Source organism: Triticum aestivum, chromosome 3A, assembly GCF_018294505.1.
Source record: "Triticum aestivum cultivar Chinese Spring chromosome 3A, IWGSC CS RefSeq v2.1, whole genome shotgun sequence".
In the NCBI taxonomy this organism is placed as follows: domain Eukaryota; kingdom Viridiplantae; phylum Streptophyta; class Magnoliopsida; order Poales; family Poaceae; genus Triticum; species Triticum aestivum.
In genome coordinates, this window is record NC_057800.1 from 645,785,982 (window position 1) to 645,797,786 (window position 11,805).

General features: G+C 43.3%; 2 protein-coding genes across 2 annotated transcripts; one reads left to right on the forward strand and one right to left on the reverse strand.

Annotated features, from left to right (window-relative positions):
* Nucleotides 1–1,463: 1,463 nt before the first annotated feature.
* Nucleotides 1,464–2,921, reverse strand: LOC123058902 (uncharacterized). The gene is made up of 2 exons (XM_044481573.1): nt 2,616–2,921; nt 1,464–1,869 (listed from the first exon to the last, which is right to left on the reverse strand). Exons 1-2 carry the CDS (start codon nt 2,808–2,810, stop codon nt 1,708–1,710), a joined length of 357 nt encoding a protein of 118 aa, XP_044337508.1. The 5' UTR covers nt 2,811–2,921; the 3' UTR covers nt 1,464–1,707.
* Nucleotides 2,922–3,696: 775 nt separating this feature from the next.
* LOC123057076 (uncharacterized) lies at nt 3,697–11,241 on the forward strand. Its single transcript, XM_044480232.1, has 13 exons — nt 3,697–3,750; nt 6,391–7,596; nt 7,709–7,809; nt 7,892–8,006; nt 8,387–8,464; nt 8,821–8,913; nt 9,018–9,101; nt 9,209–9,304; nt 9,530–9,592; nt 9,681–9,711; nt 10,407–10,453; nt 10,657–10,715; nt 10,867–11,241. Exons 1-13 carry the CDS (start codon nt 3,697–3,699, stop codon nt 11,069–11,071), a joined length of 2,232 nt encoding a protein of 743 aa, XP_044336167.1. The 3' UTR covers nt 11,072–11,241.
* Nucleotides 11,242–11,805: the final 564 nt, after the last annotated feature.

An 11,805-nucleotide genomic window follows, 5' to 3' on the forward strand; every position in this document is an offset into this window, starting at 1 on the left:
AATTAATGGACATTGTGTCATGTGAAGATGTATTGTACTAAGGGCAATCACATTTCATAAAAAACAACACAAATGGCACGCCGCTGCTTACCTTGCATTGCTTAGATAATGGGACATGTAATCAATGTACACTATGTTATATGAAGATGTATTGTACGAAGGGCAATCACACTTCATAAATAAAAAGTAATAAACAAATAGAGCGCCTTCGTTTATCTTGCAAACAGTCGTCGTCCGTCATGTCGTTGATGTGCCCTTGCAGCTATAAATAATTCACGCCGACTCAATGGTACAACTATACAGAGAGCCGCCGGAGCCGCCGAGAGAAAGAGAGAAGCCCAGAGGTGGTGCTAGCCTGGTTCACAAGTTTAGATCCTCACGATTGACACATGTTACGTGCAAAGCTAGCCCAAGAAAAGCCCACAAAAACTCTACGTGCGCGTACGCTCTACTCCTTTTTTTGGAAAAAAGATTGATTTCATAGCCAGCTGTGCACGTCTTGCCATATAGAAGTATAAATTGGACTTTTGTATTTTTTTAGTGTCTCTTAGGATTGGATCGGTTGCCCAATATGTCAAAATCAAACGTGTGGGCTGGATGGCCGGGCTTGCCCCTAACGACTTTACCTGGGCCAACATTGCTAGCAATTAGCAAAGGACAGCTTGACGAGATGCAGAGATCGTTGTTCTTTTCTTTTTAGGCAAAAAAAAGAGATTGATATTAGGGACGCTACCTTTTTTAGATAGGAGAGAAAATAGATCGCTAGGCCAGGAAGAGATCGATCGCTAGGATTCAAAAAAAATATTTTGATCGCTAGGTCTGATGTGATCAATTGAAAGAGATGGAACGGAAATCTTACCTTTTTGACAAGAAAAAATAAAAGAGATCTCAGCCATCAATCTTTATAGTTAAATAAAATCAACGGATATAAATGACATGACGTATGAAGAACTATGAAAGTTTCTGTCCTTTAATATTATGTATAGATTCAAATGCACCTACAAAATAGTTAATACCCCCCTCTCAATGAAAATACTTGATGAAGAAATGGATAAGAATGGATGTGTTTAGAACTAAAATACATATAGATACATTCATTTCTCCGACAAGTATTTCTGAATGAAGAGAGCATCTTCTAATCTATAATCCCATATTCATCATGCCATATTTGAAACTTACAAGAAAATAGCGAATCATGACCGTTCTGCCATTTTCAAAAAGGGGTGCCATGTTTGAAGTAGAGGACGTGAACCTATGTGGATCTTGAGCCATGTTTATCGGGCAAAGGATGTGTAATATTTTCTCTCCGTTACAATGCACGGACATACTCCCTCCGTTCCGAATTACTTGTCGCATGTATGGATGTATCTAGATGTATTTTAGTTCTAGATACATCCATTTTTGCAACGAGTAATTTGGAACGAAGGGAGTATTTGCTAGTGTATACACGTATATATAATATATGAAAATGCAAAGGCTACTATTTCACCACGTACAGGTCAAGACTAAGTTTTTTTTCGAACTTTTTTTTATATCTATTCCATCTAAAAACTTTCAATTGTTAAGGTAGTATAAAGAACATCAAAAGTAGTAGAAATCACATCTAGGTCCATAAACCAGCTAGCGACGATTACAAACACTGAAGCGAGTCAAAGACGCGTTGCCATCATCATCCTTTCCTCACCACAACCAAGTGATAGATCAGGACTAAGCTATATCCTCGAGATGATCATCGGATTCAAATGTGAGCCTGAGGATACTAATCGGCACAATCCAAATCACACACGTGGCAAGTATCCTCGCATAGAGTGGCCCATCCACCATGAAGAGCATAACCGTATATATGATTCCCACCGCGATCATGAAACACTGCAAAGAATAAATGTAAGTAGAAAATCATTACTACATCGGATCACACTTTCCCTTTCATCAGATTCAAGCGAAAAAAGTGATACTAGCAATTGTGTGTACAAAATGAGTGCGGCCTTTTGGTGCCCGGGCTCAGATGAATCCGGGCATAAACAATAAGGTCGCAAAAAATAAACAAGAAATTGAAAAAAAATCATTTTTTTGTGATGCAAGATGCTGAAATGTGTGATGTTCCTGCAAAATTTCATGAAGTATGAACATTCGAGGAGCTCGTGGCAAAAAAAAAAGATACGTGAGAAACATTTGAAAACAACACTGTTCATGCACGATTTTGTCTTTTTCCGTGTGCTCCTCGAATGTTCAAACTTCATAAATTTTTTACACGCACATGCGCATCTTGCTTGTCAAAAAATTACAATTTTTTTTATTGTTTTACTATTTTTAAGCACATTACTGTTTACCGGGCTCATCTGAGCCCAGGCACCGAACTGGATTATCGTACAAAATAGAATACTACGGAGCGCAAGTCAAGTAACTCATTATTATCTTTTGCACATAACAGGGACGTTCGTACACTTTTACAGAAGAGAAGAAACGCTGACAAGTTTATACACATTCCATTAACTTTCTTTGTAATGTCAAACATATAAATGTCTTTCTTACTACGAGTACTAAGTTGGAGAAATAAAGTTCATACTACCAGTACCAGTGTGGGTTCTAAAATTCGAGGGTGCATCTTATCTTACCCTCATCAACGGCTTGTGGCAGGGGGCAGGCTTAGACTGGGGACAGGGCTCGAGGAGCGGGACACCGATCGCCACCCAGGTTTCACCCTCCCGTCGCATCTGCAACGGCTCGGTGCGTGGGACACCGACCACCACCCTGGCTTCACGCGATCGTCGCATCTGCTGCCACGCAAGGTAGGTGGTGGCGGCGCTCATGGCTAATCTCCCGGCGCCGGCAGGTCTTGTTTGCTGGCGTACGTCGAGGTTTTTCTGGGATTAGCGTTTTCGAAAAGATCGATCGGGGTCAGAGAAGGCCAGTTAAAGCGTGATGAGTATATACTGAATACTGGTTAGTGGAGTATGAAGGAAAGGGTTATAATGGTTGAAGCGGTACGGAGTTGATCAGGTATCGGACACCAATCGTCCCGCATCCGAATCGACCCCCTGCACAATCTACGAAGGTTCCCTCTCCCGGTCTCCCCCTTGGTCTTTGTCTTGGCCCTCGTCCAGTGCATGATATTTGACGGGACAACGCTACACCTACGTAAATACTTTTACAGTTTTGCTAAAGCGCATCCAGATGTGCCATAAGTATTGCACATCTAAGTCCTATGTCATTAATCTTACGTCAAGATTCGTGTGGATATTTTTTTTTCTTTTTTCTTTTCTTCTTTGTGCTTGATTCACTCATTTAGATATGCAATAACTAGGGCATATCTAGGGCACTAGACATACTTTTACGTATCTTACGAAGAGGCTTAGACTGCGCTTGACATCGGGTATTCTAATACAAGGGTATTTCCATGCAAAAAAAATACAAGGGTATTTAATTTACAGCTGTAACTTATCGAGCTGCAAAGGATTTCCGGACGGAAATAAAACGGCCGACAGAGGTCTGTATTTTCTACAAGGGTATTTGAATGGAAAACGACAATCCAAACATGCCCTTAGATGAAAAACGTCCGATTGGAAAAGAAAAGGGAGGGGGGCCCATCCAGTGAAAATTAGGGGGGCTGATTTATTTGGGATGGAAGGTTTACGTAGCTATTCGTAAAGCAATACGTAGGTGTAGCATTACTGTATTTGACGTTAGAGTCTGTCCATGCAGCCTCCAAGCTGTGAGCTTCATCGTTCCAACCTGCTCGTCCACGCGCAGGTGCCTTTATTTGGCACATGCTAATTGATGTCATAATAACATTCTCCCTTAGTGACATAAAACGTCTTATATTTGTGTACAGAGGTAGTACCAAATGAACCTCGTAAAAAAGTTACCAAATGAAGAAAATGTCAATCGAAACCAAACCACCCATGTAGGGCTTTTTAGAAGAGAAAACGGCGCGTGGTATGAACATTGCCCACTTGTACCACGGTTCGTACCATACCCCACCGCCTTTCCCTTGTCGACTATTTCACTTTTGCTTGATCGGATCTCACGTATGAGAAACTGAGAGAGAGAGAGAGAGGGAGAGAGAGAGAGACTAGAACCACAAAATAGACGCATAAAACCTCACTTTCGAACGGGAACTGAAGGAGGAATCGGTAGTAGGGCACCGCCACTCCAACACCTCGATCAAGGAGACTACGACATCTACCATCGTCATCATCCACACCTCGATACGATTTCTTTATCCATCTCTTTGTAATACCAAACCCTAGTGTGGATTCATACGTGTGTTACATTAATCATTCATCCGTTATTGCCATGATCACCAGGATGAGGTTTATTGTCTCTGTGTCTGAGTAAACCCTCTAGTTCTCGATGATATGAAGGAATCCTAGTATGTGTATTACTGAATGCCAATAAGATGCATGATTCTCTTTATAAGTTTGTGCTAACTATTCTTCGTGATGTTGTGTGATGTCGACCTCGCAAATTTTGCCGTAATGAATGTAAAGGATGTTACCATCATTGGGGAGCTAGGAAGAGGGGGTACTGCGGTGACAAAAGTTATCTCCCTGCTTCGCAAACCTTTGGTAAAAGGCATAACCGAGACACCAAATTCTTTTGCCGCATCGACGGGAAGACCCTTAATCATCGTTGCCTTCACTCGACAGGGGAAGGGATGGTGCTGTCGTGCCTGATACAGAGTTGCGACAATATGCATATATCTTTATCTGGCTTCGCCCACACAATAAGCATATAAAAGTGGATAAGTTATCTGAACCCAAAACTGTGCTTTCGCACAAATAAGTAACAAAAATACTAGTTGTGAATCTGGACTCCTTGGGAACACCTTAGCGCTATTGAAGATTTCATCACTTCATTTACTCCCTCGTTCATTATTTGCTTACTTTAATTATTCTCAAAACACTCTTTCAATATTTTTACTTGCACATCACTTTTCTTTGGGCCAAAGATGACTTGCAGGCACTTTGGTAAACCTCTATAAGAGGCAAAAACCATTTCCTATGCTCTTTGTGAAATTGATACTTTTACTTAGAAAAGACTACAACTCAACCATATGCACTTGCGGGACATCAAGTTCTTTCTGGCGTTGATGTCGTGGAGTTAAGAGCCTTTGGTCTTTATTTTATGTTTTGGTTTATTTCGTGTACCAAGTTATTTACCAGGTTCTAATAACCATGGCCAAGCTTGAACATGTGTATCAACTCATCGCAATAAAGAACTTGGGACCACCCTTTAAAGAAATCATCACATCTTTAGGCCTGAGCCCCAATGATGAAACATAGGAAATTAATCCGAGTTTACTCAAACTGTTGCAGAGTAAGCATTTTACAGGTGACAACGCGGAGGATCCGTACCAACATGTGCAAATATTTGATGAGATTTGCAGGAAATTTAAATTACAATAGTGCAGAAATGCTTATTTGCGGGAAATTTTATCTATTTTCTTTGGTTGTTTTAGTAAGTATTGTATATGTTATATGCATGTGGCCTATGTTGTCGCTGCATTTATCATCTTTTTCCGGATCGCTCACTACGAGTTTCATAAGTTTAGGGAGGGGGGGGGGGGTCGTAACAGTTCAAGGACTACGGGGTGCAAGCCCATAGACCGTGGGGGTTATCAGCAACGTTGCATTGGCCGTTTAGAGCGTTTCCACCTCGACAAACACATCTGATGTGGTTGCGAGCGGACATGTTGTGATTGGTCCGTGAGCTTTTCATCACAGGCGTGCTAAGTTTGAGACCACACCGCAACCCTTTTGAAGTTTTAGCACCAAAGTGCAGCATGCGCTTCAAGTTTGTAACATGCGCGCAACCTCCATTCCAAAATATAAGACGTTTTGTTAGCTAAACTATACTACCAAAACATTTTATATTTTGAAATGGAGGTAGTATTTTTTTAGTGTTAGGCGATTTTGGGAGATAACGTGGAATTGTTCGGAATAGAATGACACCGAATTAGATGGGCTTCCGGCCCGAAAGCCCTATTCTACTCATGAGCTCAAATGACCTCAGGGTGAACAGTAAATTCGAAAAAAATAAAAAAATATTATAAAAGTTTGATTTTTTTTGTGTGGAAAACATTGACAAATTTTCTGGATGCTTGCAAAATTTCAATCATGTAAGAACATTTCTGCAAGCTGTGGCAAAAATAAGCGGTACATGTACTGTTCTCCATTTAGAAATCAACATTTTATCATTTTTGTGTAGCTTACATGGTTACTTATTTCATCACCAAACTTTATACAGTGTACTAAACATCCATATTTAAAAAAACAAAAAAAACATTTTTTTCAAAAACTTTTAAACGTGATTTTTGAACTATTTAAAATAAAGTGCTCCCATGCACCCGTGCTTCGAAAAAATCGCACTCGTACTTCACGAATTTAGCCACACCTACCGTCGAACGTCAGACCGGAACGGCGGAGCCACCCAACAACAGCGACCGCGGTGACCGGAAAACGACCGGAGCAACGAGGGAGCCGAGCGTATGTGGCACACGGCGCGCCGGGACGGGTCCACCTCCCAACCCCCGACGCCGGCGAGCCACACGCCCGCGCGCACGGTGCCCCAGCACCAATCCGCGCAATCCCGCGCGCACGATGCTGCAGATCACCGAATCCCGGCGTCGCACCGGCTCCACACACCCCGGATCGAGCGCCTCTTCCACACACGCGCGCGCCCAACCACCACCCCACTCGTGAACTGTGCCCGCCCCCGCCCCGCGCGCCATGGCCACACCCGTCTGATGCCACCACCCCTCCCGCCATGCTGCCCTTCTGCTCCTCCGCCGCGCCCACCCCATGCTCCCCGCTCTGCCCGGTGACCGCCGGCGCGCGGGCGCTGCGGAGGGTCGAGGCCGGCGCGCTCAGGCCCTTCGCCGCCGACCCGCTCGTCGCGCAGGCGGTGCCTGACCGCCCGCTCTTCTCCGACTCCGCCATCGTCTCCCCCTACGCCACCGCGCCGGACGACATCGTGCGGGGGTTCGCCTCCGCCGCCGAGCTGCCCGACCCCCTCTGGCGCGCTGGGGTTGACCCGCCGCTGATGCCCGTCGACCTGGCCGCGGACGCTGTGGTCGGCGCGGTCACCGACGATGCCGCGCAGCAGGCCCTGATGGACGCGGAGATGCCCACCACGTTCCCGGCCGACGCCACCGGCGTCGAGGAGTCCGTGGCCAGGTTCATCGACAAGCTCAGCAAGCAGATATTCCAGGCGGAGGACGCGCTCACCGAAGGCTACGACAAGCTCAGGCTGTCGGCGTACGACGCTCTCGGGGCCTACAGGAAGGCGATAAGGGGCGTCGCTGGTGGCATCACCTCCTCGGTGGCTGCCACCAAGAAGCAGGCCGCCGGTGGGGTCCCGGACGTTCCCGGTGCATTTGAAGATAAGGTGGCCGGAGCTGGCGCCGTGGCGGCTGATGTTCTTAGGAAGGCAATTGTTGTTGCAGAGGATTCACTGGGCAGTGCAACCACGTCCCTCGTATACTACTATGGCTCGGCCAAGTCGTCGTTGCCACCAAATGTCAAAGATTTGCTGAACTCATCCGAGGAGAAAGCTAGCATAGTATTGCGACCAATTGGAAGTGCCCTTCAACAGGTATATTTGTAGCAATAGTCTCCCTTTAAGACACTCCTAGCAGTAAATCTGTAAACTGTTGAGCCAATTGTTGATGAGGCCACTGAAAATATTCTGTAAATTGTTGATTCAGGTATACATTATCATCGAAGGCATCGGAAAGAATGTTGGTTTGAACCCAAGTGACCCAATTGTTCAATTAGCAGTTTTGCTTGGAGGTTCAACAACAATAGGGTAAAGGGAAATTTCATTTCTTTTGTACTGGTACATTTCCTGCATTTGGTTTTGTGAAGTCCTGAATTTTGTAACATTGTAGGATATCTTACTGGCTCTTCGCATATGGTGGTTATTCTGGAGACTTGTCACCTGAATCGACATTGGAGTTATTGAAAAGTGATGGCAAAGCCGTACTTGTTGATGTTCGGCCTGAGGCAAGAGATTGTAAATCTCATTAGCCTTTTCTTCCGTTCATGTCCTTTTTTCATCTAAGATATCTCTCGAATCTGGTTCATGATATTTCTGCAAATTGTCCAAATGTAAGATTAATTATGAATATTTTAGCAAATGGATGTGTCATTCCTTGATTGCTTCTTAGAAACACTTTACTATCAAGTTCTTCACTCATGTCCTACCTTTGTGAACATAAACATTTTTAGTGAAGCATCCATAGGTACTGGAGGTCTGCATGGCTTTGTTGTGTCCTTTGTGGAGCACATGTAACTGAACAATTAGATGTACCTTAACACAACTGTTTGATATATCAGTTATTTTTAACAACTATAGCAGCTTCTCATCAAATTATGTTCTGTAGGACTTGAGGGTGAAAGATGGAATTCCTGACCTACGCCGTGCAGCTAGATCTAAATATGCAAGTGTTGCTTCGCCTGAGGTATGTCTGGTGTGAACTGAAGATCTAGAGTGCTACTTGTTCCTCTCCTAATTCTAGAAGCTCTATTTTTGGTGAATTATATCTATTCAAGCACCCACTAATTTCTGGACAATTTCTCTAACTCCCCTGAATTCAGCTCCAAAATTTGTACGTCTATCCGTAAAGATTAAAGCTGTTTCATGTAACGAAAAGTCCTTTTTTGTCCTGATAGTATTAAGATTTGTGTTTGTTAATTTTTAAAGAATATGAAATTACTCTTATGATCTATTAGCCACTTTGTCTTAAGGTTTTTAAAATGGTGAAATTACAAAATATATTTCTTTATTGATAATTAATACATTTGTTTTGAAATTCAGATCAAAGGTCCAACAAAGAAGCTACTTAAAGGTGGAAATGAAGTTGATGATGCTTTGGTTGCAGTTGTAATCCGCAACCTGAAGTTGGTTAAGGTACTTACTCTGTTTGACTGAGGCTTGTATCTGATATTTATACTAATGTTTCTTCACAAGAAGTAATATAGTCTCTGTACTGTGTTTTTCACCTGCTTTTGTAGGGTGATTCAAAGGTCATCATTATGGATGCTAATGGAACCCGATCAAAGTCCATTGCTAGGCTACTGAAGAAGCTTGGTGTGCAGGCAAGTTTTGGATATATTTTTCTTGAGGACAAGTTTTGTATGCTTCTTTCTTCATAGTTCCCTGCATGCACTATTCTTCTGTCTAATATTGAATGTTTCGATGGCAGCAACCTTACCTGGTTAAAGGTGGTTTCCAATCTTGGGCAAAGAATCTTCGTGTGAAAGAACTGAAACCTGAGACTGCATTGACAGTAATAAATGAGGTAATAATTCACACCTGAGAATCATTTGTGCAATTTTCTTCACTTTTTGGCTATCATTTGAATGATTCTTGGGATCTTTTGTGACTGTAGTGGATTCATATTTCGTATATTATTGGTGCATGATATTTAATAAAAGGGTTTGGTGTTTGTCATCACTCTCACATTCCAGCCTTTTATCACTATCAAAGTGTCAAGCACTTGAATCATTGTTCTGAATGTGTGTAGGATGCCGAGGAAATCCTAGAAGGCATAAAGCCCACCCCTACACTTGTCTTTGGATCTCTTCTGGTACATACATGCCACTTCTTCTTTTATGGGTGTCTGCAGCAGCTGATGGCATGCTTCTTTCTTGCTAATTTTGATTTCTTTTGCACAGGGCCTCTCAGCAGTGACTTATGCTTTGCTAGGTAAGTAGAGTATGGAGATAGCATGTATGGTTTTTAAAATGGGTCCTCCTGACACCAAGGGGTATCAGATAGTCATGTGTTTTGCTACAAAGGGCAAGGGCTGTGACACTCGATTCAAAGGACAAATAGTTCATGTACAAAGTACGAGGGAATGGTCTTTAGGATATATACACATAAGAGGAAACTTTCTTTTGCATAGCAAAAATTGATGCAATTCGAGCCTTGGCGCAGTGGTAAAGCTGCTGCCTTGTGACCATGAGGTCACGGGTTCAAGTCCTGGAAACAGCCTCTTGCAGAAATGTAGGGAAAGGCTGCGTACAATAGACCCAAAGTGGTCGGACCCTTCCCCAGACCCTGCGCAAGCGGGAGCTACATGCACTGGGGCTGCCCCAAGTATGGCATTTTAGTAAAATTAAGAAGGTATTGCTTGGTGGAATGTTTGCAGTTAAACAGTTTTGAAAACCGCTTCTCCATTACCTGGTATATACTGTCCTTCTGTTAGGCATCGACCTAAACCACTTCCCATTGTTTGATTTATTTGCCATTTCACTTAAATGTGCATCATTGGCCTTTTTGGCCTAATGCCCACAGATATTTTTTATTGGGCTTCTAAATTTTAGTTAGGTGAAACCTGTAAACTGCAAGCACTTCAAACTACTTTCTGATGAATTGACTATGGATGAACCTGATTGTAGAATGGGAGACGACTTTGCAGTACATCGGTGTTCTTAGTCTTGGGTTGGTAAGTACTCTCCATTTTTAAATGTTTTGCACATAGCATATTCATTGTTCAGTATGTATGTGCATCATGATTGGATACAAGCAATGTAAGTTTGTGCAATTTTCTACTACCGTCAACTACAAAAAGTTAAAATATGTGGCCATTTGTCAAGTGTCAACGACAATGTTTATGCCCTGCCACCTGATATTTTTCTACTGTCATAGACAATCTACCTGCGGTTCTCTACGTACGAGGGTTCGGAGGATTTTCTGCAAGACCTAAAGTAAGTTCCCCTGGCTTGTGACATTTGTGTTCTGTGGTGCGCTTTCATTCCATCATTTTGTAGTTCAGGTGTTTTAAGCTTGCCACTGCTCAAACTTCGAGCACAAATTAGAACCATCACAAATTCTCCCCCTCTCCTTCTCTTTCCGCAGGCTGTTGCTGTCCCCACTAAGAGTGGGCGCGGAAGCGTTCTCGTGGGCAGCTAAGAAGCTAGAGCCGAACAAGATTGGCCTGGCGACGTCCCCCTCCACGACGGCGGTGCAGGACCGAGTTCTCAAAGCGGCAGCGAAGCACGAATCGAAGCCGTCTGATGCGGAGGAGTCCACCAAGACAGACAGTTTTGCCTCCGAAGCATGAGAAGCTCCCTGTGAGCGTGTGAACTGGATCCGTAGCCACTTCGCCGTCAGTCTGGTGAATTGATGTTTTTGATGTTAATAATGGTACCATGAGCCGCCGTGACGACGACCGGCATTGTAAATTTATAAGCAGCAGTTTATATTACACTTGTTAGCAGAAGTCTTCAGTCATTGGTCCAGTCTCATTGCCTCTCGCTAAAATAGAGAAATGCTAGCACAACTTCACTTGACGTTTTTGTACATGCCACACCATGCACAAAACACTCACATATTTGCATGCATAAAGGTTTCTCTGAGAGGTGGGGCAAGCAGATTCATTCTGCGGTTAAGAATGGCACTATGTGTGTCATACTTAATGGCCCGTATTTTGTCAGCTTCAAGTGGGGTGAGTCAGGGGACAACATTACCCCCTTTCCTTTCCAATATAGCTGCTGGTAGTCTGGCTAGGATGGTGAAGAGTGCTCAAGCCAATATCGGTCATGTTTCAGTATGCAGATGAGACAATCATGCTTGTTCAGGATGAGGTGAAGCGGGAGATTTTTTATTTTTTCGAAACGGAGGCATGACCTTTGCCTCATTCATTAATTAAGAGAGAAATAAAGTGTTCGGTTATAGAAAAGGACGACACATGTCCAAACAAAATACAAAAGGCCATTACTCTCCGGCATTATTTGTGTCAAATGTTTTGCACCTATGGTGGACCGAAGTCTTGCTTCCTTCTTGATGCCCTCAATT

Coding starts and splice junctions, on each gene's coding strand:
- LOC123057076 (XM_044480232.1), top strand. CDS start 3,697: ATGCAGCCTCCAAGCTGTGAGCTTCATCGTTCCAACCTGCTCGTCCAC. Junction 8,007..8,386: donor TTGTTGATGTTCGGCCTGAG/GCAAGAGATTGT, acceptor TATGTTCTGTAG/GACTTGAGGGTGAAAGATGG. Junction 9,102..9,208: donor TGAAGAAGCTTGGTGTGCAG/GCAAGTTTTGGA, acceptor TTTCGATGGCAG/CAACCTTACCTGGTTAAAGG.
- LOC123058902 (XM_044481573.1), bottom strand. CDS start 2,810: ATGAGCGCCGCCACCACCTACCTTGCGTGGCAGCAGATGCGACGATCG. Junction 1,870..2,615: donor GCCACAAGCCGTTGATGAGG/GTAAGATAAGAT, acceptor TATTCTTTGCAG/TGTTTCATGATCGCGGTGGG.